This window comes from Pseudonaja textilis, chromosome 3, assembly GCF_049901715.1.
Source record: "Pseudonaja textilis isolate UNSWEBS1 chromosome 3, rPseTex1.2, whole genome shotgun sequence".
Taxonomy (NCBI): Eukaryota; Metazoa; Chordata; class Lepidosauria; order Squamata; family Elapidae; genus Pseudonaja; species Pseudonaja textilis.
The window spans coordinates 149,703,903-149,724,891 of NC_141992.1; the positions used below are offsets into that span (position 1 = coordinate 149,703,903).

The 20,989-nt window shown below is 36.9% G+C and overlaps 1 protein-coding gene across 1 annotated transcript; it reads right to left on the reverse strand.

Annotated features, from left to right (window-relative positions):
- Window positions 1-2,228: 2,228 nt before the first annotated feature.
- IMPA2 (inositol monophosphatase 2) lies at window positions 2,229-18,315 on the reverse strand. The gene is made up of 8 exons (XM_026699413.2): window positions 17,740-18,315; window positions 11,653-11,786; window positions 9,419-9,523; window positions 8,447-8,492; window positions 6,207-6,315; window positions 4,247-4,355; window positions 3,401-3,552; window positions 2,229-2,670 (listed from the first exon to the last, which is right to left on the reverse strand). Exons 1-8 carry the CDS (start codon window positions 17,845-17,847, stop codon window positions 2,555-2,557), a joined length of 879 nt encoding a protein of 292 aa, XP_026555198.1. The 5' UTR covers window positions 17,848-18,315; the 3' UTR covers window positions 2,229-2,554.
- Between the last annotated feature and the right edge of the window lie 2,674 nt (window positions 18,316-20,989).

Sequence of the window (20,989 nt, forward strand, 5' to 3'; positions counted from 1 at the left end):
AAGGGGAGATGGAAGGGAAATGCTCATGTTTTCTTCATTATTATGTAGTTGGTAAATGAAGAAAGGCATCTGTCACCAAAGAAGTTGACAGACATTTACTGAAGTAGAATGATCTCTGATGGCTTTTGTTTTTAGTGGTTTTTTACCTGTATTCTTAGGCCCTTCTGGTTTAACTGCACAATACAGCTCTATTATATACATTATCTTCAAAATTTCATTTTTTAAGATATGCCAAATTTCCTAAGTACTCAAACCATAAAGCTCCTTAATACGGAAAAATGAGACAATTGATACAGATAGCACATTAATGGCACAGAAGGGAAGAAATGATTCATCGGCAACTGCTATTATAACACAATTAACAATGGGTAACAAAGTTCTCATCACACAGTGAAATCTTTGATGAACTTTTGCACACATACAAAGATTAATTCCAGGGAGGCAAATTTTCAGTAATAGAGTTGAATAGAGGAAGAATTTCTTGTTCAGTGGTTCAGTGACTTTAATAATTATCAACATATTCTACAGCAGCTGCAAAAACTAGCAGGTGCAAATTCTTTATTGCAAACATGTATTTAAATGAGGTACTATTGCTCTGATAGGTCTATTCTTAGAATTAAATTTGGTTCCAATCCACTATACATGTTTTTTAAAACTGGAGAATCTAATTTTTAAAATCTCTCAGAAAATATATCTTCAATATTTAAGAGACTGGGCCAAATTCTTAGCTTCATACATACAGGGATAATTGGCTCAGGTTTAAATTAAATTAAGAAAAAGATATTTATTTAGAAGTATCATAAATGCTATTTATCTCCACTGCGTTTAGAATTGAAAGATATTGAGAAAACAAGGTACACTATGGCCAATGTAATATTCTAGCATTTGACAGAACATAGATTATCAGTTTCAGTATCTAATCCATACAGTCATTGTCAATAACTCTAGTTCACATAAATCTAAAGCTTAATTTTGACAATGAGGTAAAATAGTAAACTATTCCTAAATTGTACTAATTGGAATGCCAAGAGGGGGGCTCATAAGAACTTGTCACAACAATTTATAATACTCAAGCATAGAAAACAAGCATTCAGTGAAAAGATTAGGGTAGGATCCCTTTCATTGTAATTTCTGTTTCGTAGGCATTTATTTATCATGTAACATTTCATTATGTCAACCAAAGTTCTAAAACTTTGCCACCTTATGTGCTGCTTATGAAAACTCAGCCAAGTCATGCCCATTTCCATCCAAGGAAATGGTAGTTCTTGTGACGTGTTCAACCACAATTTTTGTATTAACAGTGAGATATTTCTTTTCAGTTCTGTTACACAGGATAAGCTATAAAGCATTTTCAAAGAGTACTAACTCAGCATTTCAGGAATTTCTCTGATAGTTTTGAATTTGCTTTGATAGATTATTTTTCTCCACAATAATCATTCAAGGATACACAATGGCCATCTCAGCACATAATAGCACCTGCCTGGGTTTGAAAGCTAAGTGGAGGTGGGCCTAATTAAGATTACAGAAGAAAACTCCTGAAAATATTCAGGGTTTTAGATTAGACTGAAAAGTAAAAAACAAAAACAAATGTAACACTATAACAATAGCACTTAGACTTATAGACTGCTTCACAGTGCTTTACAGCCCTCTCTAAGCGGTTTACAGAGTCAGCATAGTATCCTGGAAGAAGGCAACAAAAATAACTTCTGTATTGTTATCAAGAAAACTACATGGATAGATCTATGAAGTCACCAAGAGATGTAACTTGGACATTTGATATCCAGCAGAGGTCAAAATATATATTACTCCATTCATATAATTACCACTGATTATACACTGGGTATCAGACTACCTATGTGCTTAGTAAGAAACTTGAGAATAGTAGCATTTTAGTGAAACTTACATGTTATTTTTAAAAACATGTTATTATAGTCTAGGGTTTGAATCAAGCGAAAGAAGATTTGAATGTTTCAAAAAGATTTTTTTTTCATTCCTTAGTCAGCTCTTTTAGTATCTGTTTATTTATCCAAGGATAATATAGATTTCTAAGAATATGTATCCTTATCATGCTTGTGTACACCATATAAATAAATGTATCTAACTCAAGAGCTGCTCAGTAGGTCTGCTTTAAATTTAGAAAAAAATAGTAATTTTACTGAAGTATTTTTGGATGAGGGCACTTGAGGCAGTACTTGTTCCTTGCTGTGGAACAACAACAAAAAATACCTGAGATCTGAAACAAAGTTTATTTCTCATTCTATGTAAAAACCAAAAACATCTCCACTTTTATTATAGCCTCAAAGAGCTTTTAACATTAAAAAAACATAACTGAAAAATATTCTCATTAAAAAGAGGGAAAGGTCCCAAACACACACACACATATGCACACCCACACGCAGATGCCCAAATACACCTCTTTCACCTTCCTAAAATGCAACTTATGTTTGATTTACAAACTGTACAACAAAGAAGTAACAGTTTCTAAAAGCCATCTTAAAAGAAGTACATTTTTTCCAAAAGGCCAGATTTCAGATTCTTTTAAGTTGATGTCTGGTCAATTCTCATCATCACGTCCATAGTGAATAGTCTGTATTTCCTGAGCGATGAATGAAGCCATCTCCTGGGTACCTGCTGCTATTACTCGACATGACATCAGATCTAGAGGTCCACCTAGGAGAAAATTTTATTGAAAAGTATGTTCTTTTGTGATGAAGACACAAATTATTTCTTGTGTAGTCCATTATGTGCGTTTAACTGGGACATATATATAGGAAGAACATTACTAAATTTTATTCTGATATGTAAAGTTTCTTGTCAACTGTTCCATTTAATTGATCCCAAGTGCTTGGAAATACCAAATTTTTCTTTTGAATGTTGACTGGTCTTTTTTTTTTCTCCTTCCAAAAGAAGGTGGAGAACTAGTATGAATAGAACAGAGATTGGCTCAAAGGTAAGGCAGACATTCTATTTCCTAAAGTCATCTTGATATCACCGAAAACACTTGTGGAATACACATGGGAAGTTTTGCTTTGAGCCAACCCGTGCTCTATTCATACTAGTTCTCTACCTTATTATGATTTTCCCATCATAATAATACAATAAGGCCTAGGGGCTTCAACTGTACAATAAGCACAGAATTTGCAAACTTTTAAAATTGTACATTAAACCCTTGGAAATACAGAATGGCTTTCATACCTAAGTTAGCTTCCTTCCCTCCCCATTTTTAAGGCAACTACTTGCCATATGGCCTCACACTTTTCTGAACTTTCTTTCCTAAAGATTGGAATTCCAAGAAAGTCTAGAATGAGATTGTGGCAAAAAAAAAAAAAAAAAATTGAATTTGAAGGAGCGGTATCATGTGCAATTTATACTTTATCTTTCTTTAAATATATTTGCTTACCTGATGTATCTATCACAACTCCACCTGCCTCCCTGATAATAACAGTAGCTGCTGCCAAATCCCAACAATGCAAGCCAAACTGGTAATATGCATCTGCAGCCCCAGATGCTAAATGACAGAGTGCCAAAGTAGCACTTCCAATAACACGAACCCTGCAATGTTGAAAAAATTGCAAATAACATTAAACCTTAGCTTTGTTCATAAGCAAGTGATTGTGCAGTGACATACATTTCCAAATATTGGACTCAACATTTTTACTTGTTTTACAGATTTTATCCTTGATGCCCAGTATGAACATGATATTCTACACAGAAAACACTTTCCTTAAAGAGCCAAATGCAATGAAGATGAAGAGGAAAGCATTTTTTAGACTAACATAGCTTATTTTTGTGATAGCAATACCGATAGCACTTAGACTTATATACCACTTTACAGTACTTTTACAGTCCTCTCTAAGCATTTTACAGAGTCAGCATATTGCCCCCAACAATCTGGGTTCTCATTTTACCGACCTCAGAAGGATGGAAAGCTGAGTCAACCTTGAGCCTGGTGGGATCTGAACTGCCAAATTGCAGGCAGACGACAATCAGAAGAAGTAGCCTGCAGTACTGCATTCTAAACACTGCACCACCGAGGCTCATATGGCATTCAAGAATTCAGTGCAAAAAAGAAGACTGTGATGGCGCTACTGCATTAGAATAAAATTCTCTTGACATACGAAAGACACTATTGATGGGACAGTCCATATATGTATTTCAATAGGGATGAAACTGTTGATTTGGTTGACTGGATTATCAACAATTTTCTTGTTATTAAGTTTATTAATTTTACAGGAAACATAATTACCCATGTGCCTGTGCATTTAGCAGTCGTTCCATGTTACTAAGAAAGACTTTCAGAGTGTCAGGGTCTCGCTTTGGGCCAATCTCAGTTAAAATCAAGGCTTTTGTGATATCTGCAAAAAATGATAGATGTGTATTAATGAACAGCTTACTCTAATTTCTTTTATAAAGTTCTACATCTTTGGAAGCACAAATCATTTTCAAGTAGACTTTTTAGAGGCAAAGTTCACATGCCTGCTGATTAAATGGACATGCCTACATTGTTTTTTTGGTTGCAATTTGGAAATAGCTTTCCATTGTTTTGTTTTATTATGAGGTGTTTTTTTTAAACTTCATAATCTAATCTATAGCATAGGATTTCATAGTGGTCTCCTATCCAAAAATCCAAATAAATTCTGCTAAAGAAAACTAAAAAAAAATATGTAATGCTCAACATTACAAGTACTTGGTTAGTGACTGCCTCATTTAATAACTGTTAACAATTACAAATGTATTGAAAAAGTAACTTTATGACCAATCCCCACATTTATGACATTTGCAGATCTGTAAAGCAAAGGAAAACTGAAGAAAATAGTAAGCAGTTGCAATTTCACTTAGTGACTGTTTGATTTATCAACCAGTGCTAATCCCAGTTATGATTGCTAAACAAGGACTATCTATCCTTTCATTGCCATTCTAGAACTGATTGAAAAATAAATCTTTTATCACTTTATATATTACAAAAAATCCACACTAAACCCAAAAGTTACCAGTACGTGACCACTCAAGTCTAACCCTTGGTTTTTACTTGGACTTGAAGTTCTGAGATTCAAAGGCCATGTGATTTAAATTTTAGATCTTGCAATAAAGATGATAAAAGAGTGGGAATCTCAGATGCAAATGATATGTATTTTTGAAACAACACAACAGCTTAGTAAACTTTTGTACAACATCCAGTGCTATTCTTGAAATAGATGCAAATTTTTTTAGGGTGAATCACCGTATTGAAAGTTTTGAAATATTTCTTACTAGCATGCACATACAATTTACAATATTAGATATTATTGCACTCAATAACAGGAGGCTTCTAGACAGATTACAAAGTGATTTAAGCAATTCAAACAAAACAAAACCAGTTTGTGTGAATGTACAGGTAGTCCTCGAGTTACGACCACAATTGAGCCCAAAATTTATGTTGCTAAGTGAAACATTTAAGTGAGTTTGTGGCTTTTCTTGCCACAGTCATTATGTGAATCATTGATTTGTTAAGCTAGTAACATGGTTGTTAAATAAACCTGGATTCCCAATTGACTTTGCTTGTCAGAAGGTGGCAAAAGGGTATCACATGACCCTGGGACACTGCAACCATCATAAATATGAAACACTTGCCAAACACCCGAATTTTGATCATGTGATACTGCAACGACTATGTGAAAAATGGTCTTATGTCATTCTTTTCAGTGCTGTTGTAACTTTGAACAGTCACTAAATAAACGGTTGTAAGTCGAGGACTATCTGTATTTACAAATTGTGTACTCCAGTAAAATGCAAAATGTAGAACAAATTAATGCATAAATGCCTGGGAGAACAAGGATGTCTTCTAATTCATCCTTACAAGACCACCATGAATTAGTTAATTATGCTCTTAAAGTTCTACATTAATAAGACAATTGAGATTATATTAAAGAAATTGTCTGAACTCTTTGAACTGTCAGGGCAAACTGCTAAAAGGTGATTTTATAGTATTATCTCTAGAACAATACAGCCTGCTTTTCATAATGTCCTTGCGGCAACCTTAGCATCTGATAGGAGGGTTTCAACCAGTTCAATCCAACTGTAGGCAGTCCTTTTCAAAAATATTATTAACCTAAATCAAGAAAAACTACCTAGAAGATACATTCATTTTATCTAAAATTAGTGACAACTCTATAATATTATACATCTATATACATAAATTTTATAGTGTTTACAAAATCTAAACCAACCTGTCACTTTTGACACCTGAAGCCTTTTGCCATTACAATATGACCCTTGACCTCTTCTACCAGTGTATAATCGTTCTTCAATGCAGTGATAAATTACACCAAATTCAAGCTTTAGGTTTTAAGAAAAGAAAAGGAACATGAATGCAATTTGCATTATATCATTATAAACAAATCTCTTTTAACTGCATAAGATTGCAGTTTACACTATTTTGATTACCCCAAATATTCCTTATGATAAAAGCTACAGGAAATTAAATATACCATCCCCTTATATAATGGCTAATTTTTACACCACAGTTACTAAATGAAAAATACAAAAAGCGTCTTCTGCAGAATACTCACTGCAAGTATAATCACTTATCAGATGTGCCTATCATGTTCTATCAGGATGGATCATATGTAATTTACCCCAAGCAATTATCAGTTTACAGAAATAACATGAAAGGTAATTATGCTTCCAAAGTTTGCATGATCCAACATTTTTGCTACCGCAACATTTTTATGGCTTTCATCATTGTCTAGCAGTTAAAGTGGATGTCAGCCAAGCAAAGTTGTTAAATTGAAGTAAGGAGAAAGAGCTCTTGTTATTTTTTTGTAGGGAAACCCAGTTCAATAGATCACCTGTTCTAAAGGAAGGGTATAAAAACCATATACAGCCTACCAACATTGTTTATAGAAATCCAGACAAATACTCTGTAGCAGGGGTCACCAACCTTTTGGACTTCAGGGACCACCAAACTCATAATTTTAAATCCCACGGACCAGAGACCCTGGGAAAATCCCCCCAAAAAGTCTGCAGGAAAATTCCCCTCCCCGTTTTCCTATAGATTGATTATTCTTTATTTGGGATCGCAGGATACCGTTTCCAGCTCCGTTCTCAGGGGGAGAGAGAGAGAGTTTTGGCTTCATGCAAGGAAAGCAGCAGAAGCAGCAAGCAGTCTTTCTTTCTCTCCCCCAAACTTGGCCAGAATGACGCAGCCTCTTGGAGCAGGATGCCTTGCAGGGTCCCAAAGACTCATTTCTGGTGGAGTTTGGGGGAGAGAAAGAAAGACTTTTGCTGCTTTCCTTGCGTGCAGCCAAAAGAAGAAGCAGAAAGAAGCAGCCTGGTGGCCAGGTGAGACATGTGGGGTGAGTGGGGCAAGTTTCCCCCCCTCTGCCCTTCCCCCCTCACCTCACTACTTCATGTTGTTTGCAATGCAAGAGATGCAAGACTTGTGTTCCCGTGGGCCATGTGGGTGGAGCAGCCTTGTATCCCCATGCAGCCTGGATTAATTGCTTTGGGGGGGGGGTGCTTTGGGGGGTGACATTTCTCTGTGGACCACCAAAATTTTCTCACGGACCACCAGTGGTCCCGTTCCACTGGTTGGCAACCACTGCTCTACAGTGTGGGTGTCAAACTCAAGGCTTAGGGGCCAAACCGGCCCCATGGGATGCTTAGATCTGGCTCGTGGGACCACCCTGGAAACAGCCAAAGACAGGGCCGCAGTGCCTCTGTCAGTGAAAATGGAGCTCAGGAGGGCTACCCTCCTGAGCTCCATTTTTGCTGGCAGAGGGTTGCAGGAGGCTGCCGCAGGTGAAAATGAAGCTTGGGAGTGCGATTTTTCTGACAGAGTGCTCAGGCTATCACAGGCACCCCCAACATGTGTAATGTGGAGCTGACCATGCCCCCTGGCCACGCCTCCCCCAAGGTCAAACACAACCCTGATGCAGCCCTCAATGAAATTGAGTTTACACCCCTGTTCTACAATAACATGAGAAGACAGAGAACACAAGAGAACTATTAATCCTGTGATTTGATGGATAGACAGCACTGCTGGTCTATGATAGCAATCAACCAATTTGATCGAATGATTGGTCATTTGCTTAAATACTATGCCCATTCCTAAATGCATATACTTTGTAAGTAGAGCCCACTGATTGCAATTTAATGTAAGGAAAAAGGTTTAGGTTAAGGGGTACTTCTGTAACTGTTTTTTTGCAACACAGTGTTCTGCATGGCTAGAACAGATATCCAAAACAGTTTTAGTTAAGAGAAAAATCATTTATAATTTTTATGTAAAAGCATCAAAATGGTTTGAATATGATAAGTAGGTTTATGCATTAAAATATATATTTCCACAATTATCACAAGATAAATTGGAAAAGTGTTGCATAAGAATTATTCAGGTGTATTTACTAAATCTGGTTTCCCCCACAGCTGCCACTAAAGCCTATCCAACTTACAGAACATTATTTTATACCTCTTGCTTGACAGCAAATCCAATGCTAACAGCTACAGTTGGAAACCTGTGTAAATAAATACATTATATTTGTTAATAAATTTTCTGAACAATGACTTTTACCATATCAACACTGTGATAGTATTTGTTCATTGGTTCTCAGGTAAGAAATCTTACTTTTTTGTATTTAGATATTAAATTCTAATTTTTTATATAATTTTAATTGTCGGAAAACTGATTTGCATCCTGATCCTAAAGACAGTTTTGTGACTTTTCCAATGATGAATTATCTGATTCTCCATTCTTTAAATCTTAGGAATCTATGCAACCAATTAGCTGCTGTTCGTATTCCCTGCTGCCTTCACAGGACATTTTTGCACCAGGAATAGACTGAGAGAGAGCAGCAGCTGCTTTTCTGAAATAAATGTTAGAGTTCAAATATGATTTTTGTTGTTCAGTAGTATATATATTAAGGTATTAAATATTAAAGTATTAAGTATTAAAGTAGTATAAATATTAAACCCTATTACAATATTTTTTAATATGCATAGACTTTACAAGTAAATTTGATGCAATTCTGTGCAGAAATTTGCTTGGTGCAAAATATGCGTAAGATGAGTTATAAGCTCCATGTCAGGCCCAAGAATAATACATAGTGATTCTTTTCTAAAGTGAGTTCTTTATTGTTTCCCATCTGCAGACAAAATCTTGCCCGACTGAGCATTTTACTGTTTGCGTGCACAATACACTCTATAGCTATTATGGAGTGGCTGTCTTCAGCCTCTTTCCCCCATGTATACAGTAGTTGCCTCTTGCTTCTCCGGAATATAGCCCTTTCCTCCTGGGACTCAATCTCTTTCTACATTTTATCACACTTTGTGAAGCTAGAAGGGATTCAACACACACAGAAATTCCACTGATACTTCAGGCATTTAAAGATGCTTGACAATCTGGCTTGCGTTGTTTGATGCAAGGTTTTCACCTTATCTTTACCTATGTACGAAATTGCAGGTGCCATCAACAGGATCAATAATCCAGGTTGGACTGTCATTGAGTATGCACTTTGAACCAGCAGCAGTAGCTTCTTCTGCAATAAACCTAACATTGATATAGACAAGACTCAAATTAAAAAAAACTTTGAATTAAAGGTGCATTTGAAGCAGTTGCCGATGTACTGTTAAATAAAATAGGTTCCAACCTGAACAGCATACTAGGAATTGGCATTAAAACTTTCTCTGTTACATATATATTTAAATGAAAGAAATTTAAAACATTGTAACCAAATGATCTCAAGAAGGCTTTAGAGACTAAAAGTTCTTATACACATGCAAAGATCTTAATGAATGACAAATCTACATATTTTACACAAAAATGCAGTGATTTCTTCTTCATCTTACTCTGCAACATTCTTCCTTTGGTTGACAGGTGGAAGAACATTTCCAGGGTCTATGAATCACAGGCTTTTTCTTTGAACCATGTACAGTTCATTTATTTTTACAAATTAAAGCAAAATCAGCTCTTATTTCCTCTCAAAGAATATGCTGGAGGGAGAGGAGGCTTTCAGGTTAGGAATAGAAAGCAGTTTCCTGCAGCTCTTCAGAAATTTATAAGATTGTAGTCCCAGCCCACCCGTTGTAAACAATAATTAAAAAAACAAAAACAAAACCTGAATAATTGCTAAAAAAGTCTAGACTGTAATCATCTAGAACTGGAACCTTAAAGGAAACCTTAAATCTGGATTTACAACAAAAAAGACAAAAAAATAAAACAAGAACGCCACAACTGAGATTGGCATACATCCATTTTAGAATAGTCTGAAAATGTCTCTGCACCCCTAGTTCAGACTAAAATCAGTGAATATTCTTATAAAGAGATATACTTTTATTATATTCTGGAAGTGTATGAAAAGCATTATTAAATTTGTTGCGCTTTGGAAAATAGTTTTCTTGCATTATTTCCTCTAAATGTTCTCAAATAGTGTTGTAAGGTTAACCATATACATCTATTATATTTATAATTTAAGCATCATGCAAGGACTAAGACCAAAGAAATACAGCAAGTCCCCCCCACTTTCCTATCAAGCTCATGGAGTGGAGAATTCGTACCAAGTGACTTTAAAATGATGTTCTGTGTATTTATTGAGCACATATTTATAAAGTTAGTTACTATAAATATACATCAGTGTGTTTCAAACTTCACAACTTTAACGTGTGTGGAATTCTAAACCTGTTAATAACTCTCCTTTAAATTTTCAAACCTAAAAAAGCAAAATGAAACTGTTGGAAAATGTAACTCTTCCAATGTTTTATCTCCACTACTCCTGGCTTTGCTTTCATCCGATGCATGGACAATGAATTTGGTCTCTACGAATTTCCTAGCATACTGGTACACTCAAGAGATGTTTGTAGCAGAAAAAGTCCATTGCTGGCAAGTATGGTAGCTTGAAAATCATTTCTACATGTAGCTTTGCAAATCTTCTACCATATCCTGGAGAATTGTTTCATCTATAGCAGGGGTATCAAACTCACGTCATCACAGCATTGTCATGTGATATATCGTGACTTTTTCTCCCTTTACTAAACCAGGTGTGGATGTGGCCATCATGTGATGCATCCGGCCTGCAGGCTGCGAGTTTGACACTCCTGATCTATGGCAATATTTTTCAAATTTTGCAACTTTAAGATGTATGGACTTCCACTCCCAGAATTCTCCAACCAGCATGCTCAGATGAAAGCAGAGCTAAGAGAAGTAGAGATACAGCTGTTGAAAGAGCCACATTTATCAAGCATTTCATTCTTGCTTCTTAATTTATGTTTGAAAATTTGAAGCAAAATTAATCACATGGATTAGAATCCTGGCTAAAATTAGCAAACTTGCTCATATAACTAAAGCAGCTTAAAAGTACTAAAACAAAACAAAACAAACCATTTGTACAAACCACCTTAACCACAAGTTATGATCCCGGTTCAGAGAGCACAGGAAATCCAATTCTACTGGGGCTCAGGGTATTTAAGTACCAGAACATTTATGTGGCAACATAACACATCCAGAGCTATATTTGATAGGTGGCTATTGCCAATTTATACTCTCCAGAAAATGTTTCTGCATGTGAAATATGCTTGTTTCATTCAAATATATTACTTATGAACCACATCTGTTCATGTAATTATTATGATTTTCATTCATTTAAAACATCAGCAGTATGATAATGCCATGGCCAGACCTACCTGTGAGAGGGAAACTTTTCTTTCAATGCAGAAACGATTAAATTTTCCACCAAGTGATCAGTTTCAGTTACAAGATCTACTGCAGATGTTTTGGTAGAGACTTGCTTTTCCTCAGTAAGAGCTTTTCTAATAATCTAGAAAGAAAATATTACATACTGTTTTACAGATTTTTCCCATTATTTCTTAAAAACTGCATTAAGTTCTCAATAGAAATAAGTGATAAAATGCCCACAGTAACTTCTAAAATGATACCATGTGTAAAGTACAGTATTTTATTCAAGAAGATTCTGGTGTTGATTAACATAATTACCTTATTTTTCTGTTAAATGTTCTTCATTAATGGCTGCTATTTAGATGCCACATTTTTGCCTCACAATTAGGATGTTAACACTTTGTCACTGTATAAATGTACATATTGTGAATTCAGTAACTGCTATATTAGTGTTTCAATTGCACATTATTTTTAACAAAATCAGAAGTAAATATTTTGCATACTATCACAATTATATAAAATGGACTGCTTTTGACTTATTTAAATTGAGTTAAAATAAGTTAAATGGATTAAATTAAGATTGAACTGAGTCCAGAACTTGGTCCTTAATGAGTGTATAAGTGACATTCTGTAATTTTATACAATCTGTACCGTGGACATTGCTACTTTAAGAATAATTTTGGTTTCTGCTAAAGCTTTTATATAGACAATTTTATAGAGGCCTAGAAAAATGGGCCAAATAAAACATACATGATACAAAAATACAAGCCCTATAATTTCTTCATTTTTTGATTCTCTTTATACTGCCAAATGTTATCTTTTAATCCTTTGCACTTTCTTTTGGAGTATAGCATTAATTCAGGCAAAAATGACCACAGTAGAATATCCAGAACTGACTTCCATTATAAATTCTGTTCTAAAGGCATGTAAGTAGAAATATTTTTAAAGTAAACTCAAGGAAAAAGGAATGTCTTTAAAAGTGCAAGGAGAAGCTAAGCATGACTGAAAGCATCTGTTATTTCACAGGAATGTAAAATAAGTGCTTGGGCTGTAATCTTTATTTAAAATCCTTATTTAAAAGAAATCCTGTGAAGTTACATATATTTACTTGACACATTCCCATGGATTTCAAACAAGGCATATTTAGTTATGACATTCTGGATTCATGGCTGTTTACAAAGCCACATAAAAGCAAAAATATGGTTTCAAAATTCACCCAGTCCCAATTTGAGATTTAGAGAACTGTGAAATACGATAGTCTTAAAGGCGGTCAGGGAAGTTATGGTTGGGAACTCCTGAGCTAACACTGGAACACACTCAAAGAAGCATCATACTCTTGCCTATCCCCTCCTTTAAACTCACACGTGAAGGGGAAATTCTCAATATTCCCCATCAAGATGAATAAAGTCGGTTCTACCTTAAATAGGTGGTCCTGTGGCTGGTCTTGAAACCATGCAATACAAGCATTTACAAATTAAAAACAGCACCTCGAATTGTATTTAGAAAACTACTAGAAGATTACTAGAAGCTCTCATCCACTTGGAGACAGGCATTTGCATTCTGTATCAACTACAGTTGGGGTAGCTTTCTAAGACAACCACTTGAAAACCCATTGTAATGCTCTACCTAAGAAGTGAAGAAGGCATAAATGATCATTGCCAGGGCATCATACTCCAGGTAAGTCCATAATTGATGTACCAGCCAAATCTAAGTAACCCTCCTCCTCTTCTTGCTTATACAGCTATAACTGTGAGTGTAGGAGGCCCCAAGTCACTGAACTGCTCCTTTAGATAGTGCCTCCCCATCTCGAGTCATTACTGGGGTATACTAATCATTAATTGTTTCTGGACAACTAGCATATTCGTCTTACAGTGATTCATTCTTGGTTTGTTTTTTCCCCCTGTCCAAATTCTAACAGCCTCCAAACAAGGAGTCAGGACCTGCATCCTCAGCCCAACCAATGTTATGTGTATAATTTGATATAAATAGCCCTCTGGTGATCCTGCATCCTGTACCAATGGATTACTTTTTCCAGAAGACTCATGTAGTTGTTAAATTCACAGAAGGATAAGGAAACAAAAGCCTAGATCACTTCTAAGTTTGCTATTTATATACAATATATTATATATTTTATATGTGGCCCAAGACAATTCCTCTTAACTCAATGTGGCCCAGGTAAGTCAAAATATTGCACAACCATGTGGTAGAGCATTTTCCACAGATCATCCTGTTCAGAATTAGAAGCTGAAGTGAATCTCAGTTATCCTCAAAGAGCTAATCCAATCATGACCATCCTGTGCAAAGTCCAGGTCGCAGGAAATTTAAGCAATTTTATGTATGAAACCCCCCCTAGAATCTCACATGGCTTTTGAAGAGAACATTCTGCTTTGTGCCTCTCAAAAGAATGCAAGCAGCCACACAAGGGCTGCAGAGGCACAATCTGTAATTGCAATAAGAAGCATTATTTTGCCATACTTACTCATACAGTGTAATCCCAAATGTAAACAATTACTTGTATCTAGTCTAATCTGCTCTTGGTTTTTGTCCAGTACTATTCTAGGTGTGTCTTTCTGCCACCTCATCCCTCAGAACTAGCACACAGGAAAAATCCAGGATGGGCAGGATTCATACATAAAATATGGAATTAGCAACTGGTTGGAGGTTATTTCATTAAGTGTTCTGGTTACTTCAATATTCCAAAAATTGCTCAGGCACTCAAAAGAACCACCTACCAACTTAATGAGGAATCCATTTAGATTCATTAGGCTCTGGACCAGACTGCCACACACTGTAGGTCCTACCATCCTGCAGAGCATCTTGGCAATGAAGAGATTTATAACAAACAGGGATCAAGCTAACTACAGCAAAGATTTAATCTTTATCTTCCATTATCAGATGATATGTCAACTGCTTGTAGATGAACACTGTATCTAGTATGGCACCAAAACTGCCTGGAGTTTTCATAAAGTCTCATGGAATCTTCCCTCGGAGGCAGAAGTTTTCCAAACGAAAAGGGACGAGCTTTCTACCTCTTGCTCTCCAATAAGCTCCAAGAGATCACAAAAACACTCTGCTGTGCAGCAAGGTATATAGTACACAAGAAAAGTTTCTAATTTGCCCTGTTGTCCAAAATCACAAATAGGCATGCACAACTTGTCACTTCCAGACCAGACCCTCTGGTCACTATTAATTCCAGACAATCATTTCTACCCAAAATCACCTACTATTGATCACTTGCTAATGCAGGACCTGGATATGTCAGAGCAGATTTCCAAGAGGCCAATATCACAATGCAGATCCCAATACTGTGAGCATATGCCAGGTGAGCATATCAGGTTTGTATGCTCATCCATAACCAAATTGTGGAGACATATGATTTTATCCTGTATAAGTTTGGCATTAATCAGCAAAAAAGTTCCTGGGCTGAAAAAGCTGGCCTCTTTTTAGAAACACATTAATAAACTCAATAGGGCATACAGGAACATGTGTGAAATAGAATATTCAGGTTATCCAACTGCTATTTGGAAGGCCACAAGTAAAATCCAGCTCATAGACAGTCATCATCACAATTAAAAATCATTTTTATTGTTATTGTGTTTCAAGAGGTAAAAGACCTTGTCAGAAATATACAAGATATGCAAACCACATTTCCTTTCCTCCCTACTATTGCTAGAAAAGATAGCAATGTACCTTAAGTAACTAAGCCATAGGCAACTACTCTAAGCACATACTATTAATAGCATGTAAACTTTGCCCTATAAAGTAACAAAAAAGGAGTTGCAGTAGTTGGCAACTCACCACTTTGAGAAACTAAAAAAAAATGATACTGACCAGACTCTTTGGCTCATGAAGTGTTTCATCTAACAGGCCCAAAGATCAAAGACATGACAAAACATGATTTATCAAATCCACTGATAATTATCTTTTCTTGCTAATACATGTGAGTACAAACTATTCTGCAAAAAAACAGCTACAACTATATTGCATGATGATTTTGAAAATCTTGGAAAGAATCCAAGATCCCCAGGCTCAGTGATATCCAGCCTTTTAGTTCATGAAAAGGGGAAAGAATATTGTAAATCAGTGAATCAGGGGCATTTTATTTCTAGGAGCCTTGTCTGAATCATCTAGGTGCGAGATTGTTGGAAGAAGATGGGTCACATTTCACTAGGACTAGTAAAATTGTGTTCCACTAAAGGATGGTAGATGGAAACAAAAATCCTGAAGGGCCTCTCACATAAAGGCTTGTACATTGTAAGAAGAAGCAATGTTGCTGAAATGGGGCTTTTAAATCATTAAAAGGAAACAGAATGAGGAATAAACTTCATGGTCATTATTGTCTATACATTAATGCTAAGAGTGTGGAAAATAAGACAAGTTTGGGCTCTCAGCATAAAAAGGCATATATGACTGTAATAAATATAACAGAGAACTGGTATGATGACTTTATCACCTGTACAGTAAAATATGTTTATTAAGTATAATGGAGACATGGTACGATGACTGTATTCCTGAAACAGAGCAGTAGAAGAACACAATTTGTTTGAAAGGAATAAAAGTAATAGAAAGGGAAGAGTGCACTTAACAAATAAAAACAACACTGTGTTGGTGTTGGCTAACCCAACCCAACCCAACCCAACAAAACGAAACGAAACAACTAACTACTTGCAAGATTAAATATGGATTGTATTCAGAGCAAGGGTATGGATGCAAAGGTATAAATAATAGTACTCCACTTTATAGGCCCCCTCTCTTTTGCAGTAGATGCTATCGCTATGTAATTAACAAAATGATTGGTTAATTTTACCTCTCCTAAGAGGTTAATGTTTACTGGAGTTTAAACTGAAGAAAAACTAAAATGAAAAATGTTGTGCTCATTCTTACTTGGAAGAATAGAAATACTATGTCCTCTTAGCATACCAGTATAAAAATCTGATATAGGAAGAAAACACTTATAAAAACATACAGTAGAGAATTTATTATCCAATGATTGTTACTGGTACTTATTTGTGGCACAGAATTTCTCAGTGATCCTTATTTTTCCTTTTTAAGGCATAATTAACAGCTCTTGACATTCAATGTGAAGAGCTCAGTTTTAAAAGCAACTAAAACCTGAAATATCAAGGTTCAGGTTCATCTTCAACCAGGGAAACTCACTGGATAATACTAAACTGAGAGCTTATTTTACAGAATTGTCATGAGAAAAACAGAAATTCACTATCCTATCTCCTAGAAGAGTGTTAATATTAACACTCAAGGATTGATAAGACTACCCAGTGTTATTCATTGCAGTAAATACAGTAGTTAGTTAATATTTATTAAATTAAATGTGTGTCAGTGAACAGCCTGAAACTTCATAAAGATAGATCCATAGAGATAACATGTTAACCCTTCAAATAATATTGTGTAAAGGTGAATTTAAATACGCTGGGTTACTTTCTGTGATTTACTTTACCTGGGTAGCTGCATTTCCTAAGTTTCAATCATCCAACGAAAATAAGTATCTGTACCAAACCAGGATGACACCAACATGATAAAAACCCAAGACACCCAAGTTTATTAGAGCAAAAGTGCTTCTTTTCTCATGATATACAATCACCAGATTCTTTTACATCTTATCCTAAACTAAAGGAACATGTAGATTGTGGATTTCTGCACTTATTTAGGAGTAACTGAAACACAATGAACTGGATGAATTTGCACCCAAATCAGCATATTTGAATTACCACAAAGTGCACCCATGTACTTCTTTTCTCCAACCTGATCCCCTTCAAATACAATTCTCTGAAAAACGAGCTCAGTGCATTTGAAGGGATCCATGTTGGTGAAGGCTGGCTTGTGCGCTGGTAGGTTCCCAAGATCTGCACCTAGCTGCAGCTGAGCAAGAAATCTCGACGTAAATCTTACAAGTGCACGGGGGAGGGGGGTAGCCTGCTTCGTTTACCGATGCCCCAAAATGGAGATGGAGGGGGAGGAGGAGAAGAGAGCAAAGAAAGTTTGATATGCTTGCTCCCCACGTGTGGCCTGACCCCGAAGCCCCTTATGCGACAGCCACCCTCTCCCCCCGCCCCCCAGCCGAAGCAGCTCCCGCTCACCTGTCCCGCCTGGAGCGCGAGCTGCACCGCCGCCTCCTGGCACTCTTTCCAAGGGTCGTCTCCGCCGGCGGCCGCTTTGCCTAATCCTCGCTGCCTGCTGGGGTTCATGATTACCGCCGCTCCTTCTCCGCGCCCAGGATTCCCCCGCCTCCTCCCACGTTTGCGAGGGTCTCCGCGGAAATAGGAAAAGCGGGGAGGGGGCGTCAGTGCAGCAAGTCCTTGAACTTTCTCCGGCGCTTGAGGGGGCTTCCCTCACTCGGGCTAAGGAGGGGGGAATGTTTACTTCACAAGCCCCGCGGAGCGTCTCCTCCCCACTTGCAGAAGCCTTCCCCTCCCCACAGCCGCTCTTCCTGCGCCGCCGCCGAAACCACTAGCCCTGACTGCCCTCTTCAGCCACCTCGGTCGCCGGTACAGAGGAAGGCGGGAGAGGCTCCACTGACACAGAGCCCGCCTTTCTCAGCCGACTGGCCATGCTTGCCGCCCGTCTCGAGGAGAAACCGCCCCTCTCCGCGCCCAGCGCTCTTGCTGACACCTAATTTTAGGACATTGCGCTCAGGCTGGTTCCTCACGTAGCTCGCGAATCATGGGCGCGGGTGGGCGTTTCTAGGGCAATAGGATGTGATTCACAGGAAGTTCCTCGCATCTTGTTATTTTAAACTCCCTTTCCCCCTCCCCCCTTTAAAATTTGAATTCAGTCTTTCGCTTTTTCACCCTCGGGGAAAGCAGGGCTTGTGCTGCTTTGCAGGTCATTTATTTTTTGCAAGGCATCGTTGGCTGCTGGCAATGCAGTTCTTGAAAATTCGCATTTTGCCCGATTGTCAGGTTAGGCTGGCGTTCTTGTCGTGAAAGGCAATTCGTTTCATTTGTTTATGATTGCAGAAATTAATACCCACCCTTTTAAATACAAATTCCCCGCCTCAGGAAACTGCGTAAGGCCAACTGACAGCGAAAAAAGCGAGTTCGGCTCTTCCAAACCTAGTCTTTCCAAGGTTTTTTGCTAAAATGATTAAATTATGATGGAATTGAATTATTCCAGGGGGCAAGATAATATCTCTTTCGATGAAAATATTCACCTTATTTTTATCAGAATGTTCTTTCTAAAAAAGAACTAAGAAAGTTAAGGCTCCTCTCCCGCCGTTCTGTGATTGGTCAGATCCGCCAGACAAAATCGGCTTATAGGACATTTATCCAGCGCGCAGAAAAGATTTTGAGTTCAACGAAAAACATGGCAAGTGACTTTTACTATCTTAATGTTAAATTGACTAAAATTAGTTAATGGTAAGCAAGTAAATGGTAAGTCAATGTTACTTGGAATGTTGATTTACTTCTTTTTCATATATTAAACGAATTTATTACAAACAATGACCACGCAGAAGTAGTGTGAAGTTGGAGGAAGAGAAAATCCACCCTTCCTTTCTAAAGCAAATCTCTAGGAAGTGGCCCTGTTGGATAATCTAATACTGGATTAGTCTGTCTGCTACAGTTTATGTGTCAACCAGAATTGTTCACTTGTTTATAAAATAAAGTGAAAATTGTTTCCTAGATCTTGTTAAATCCATCTGGCCATCTCTTGGGTTTACAATATCGAAGCTTGGCTGTTTTCTTGCAGAAGTTTCTTTAGGCTAGGTAACCTCAGTGTTAACCTACTCTGATAACAGTGTTCAGCCATACATGAGAGCATCTATTTAGTTTCGACTACTTTAAGGATTCAGGATTAAGATCAGGATTTCATGAGTTGGTGTTGGCAGGTTAAAATTTCTATAATATGGAGAGGGGAAAAATTAAATATGCCAATTCCAGGCTGGTAAGATTAAAAGAGCAATAGGGGGAAAAGAAGGGGGACAAAGCATGACTAAACTGTGTTTTTATTCATGCTTTATCAGTAGTTCTTTTTTTCCTATTCTGATTTTCTATCTGTTACAAACTTAAATAAAAAATCCATTTTGAGATTACAAGAACTAAAACTGTTTCTGAACTAAGTATGCTCTTATAAATATTTCTAGTGGAAGTTTTACCAGCATTTCACTTACATCTACACTCCACTCTAGGAACCTCCACACTAGATAATTCTTCATGAGCTACCAGTATTTTCAAGTACTCCAGTTGTCTTTTGGAAAAAGCATCTTTGGGACAACCATGACCTGGGGAATTGAGAATCTCCATAGATGGTCTTGAAATCACAAACGGAAAGTTGGACTGATAATTACAGGATCTTTATCAAAAATTTTTATAAATGTTAAGTACAGTTTTTAAAAATATACTAAATATTGTTTATAAAATAGGAATATGGATTATAGACAAAGCTATATATTCTTTCCACCTTTTGCTGTACTTTTATTTATTTCAGAGTTGGGTTTTTCAAATGCTAGGCAGAGCCCTTTATAACATCTTATGTTCCTGATGACTATATGGACACATCTCTTAAGTATTAGGTATATTCACCCCCTTGAGTTATAAAAGTAATTAAGACAGGATAAAAATGAAAATAAATAAGGAGTTTGTGCCTCATTTCTTCCAATATGCTTTTTGACTTCCCAGCCTATAACTCTGGAATTTCCTGATCATTTCTTATTGAAATATACTGGTCTGACCCTAATTAGTTTTTTTCCAAGCACGCCAAGGTGTGCTAAATGCTATCACTTGCTCATATCTTTCACTTGTTAGTTGCAAAGTTGTGTCCGGCCCATCACAACCCTGTGGACAACGTTCATCCAGGCCTTCCTGTCCTCTACTATATTCTGGAGTCCATTTAAGCTCACGCCTACTGCTTCAGTGCCACATCATTCTCTGTTGTCCCTTTCTTCTTTCTCAGCATTATGCTCTTCTCAGTAATTTGATTTCTCAATTATATACTCCATATTTAAATAACCTTAGCTGGGTACTTCCAAATAGGAAACTCTTCCAAGTGGGGCTTTTATCATGCAATCATTCTGTCTCACTTCCAGAATTTTTCAAAGTCCCATACAGTATGTAGTCATGTGTAACCCTCTTTTGTTTTCCCACTGCAGAAAATCTAAACAATTAACATATATTATATTCTTTCGAGGTTACTCTCACTTATTGCACATCTTTGCTACTGAAAGACTTTTATTTGCATACTACTGATTTTTAAAGGGATTCTACTCTGACTTAATGAGAATTAGTGCTTAAGGCATCAGGGAGACTCTAAATTCTAGTTTCCGCCTCAGGCACAAAGCCAGCTAAATGATCCAATCACTTTCTGTCAACCCTAGGCAATGGCAAACCATTT

Bases quoted from the DNA above. Each gene is read 5' to 3' on its own strand.
- IMPA2 (XM_026699413.2), bottom strand. From the start codon at position 17,847: ATGAACCCCAGCAGGCAGCGAGGATTAGGCAAAGCGGCCGCCGGCGGA. The intron at 11,787-17,739 runs GTGAGCGGGAGC...TTTTCTTTCTAG, and splicing joins TCGCGCTCCAGGCGGGACAG to ATTATTAGAAAAGCTCTTAC. The intron at 6,316-8,446 runs GTATAAAATAAT...TAAAACCTAAAG, and splicing joins GATTTGCTGTCAAGCAAGAG to CTTGAATTTGGTGTAATTTA.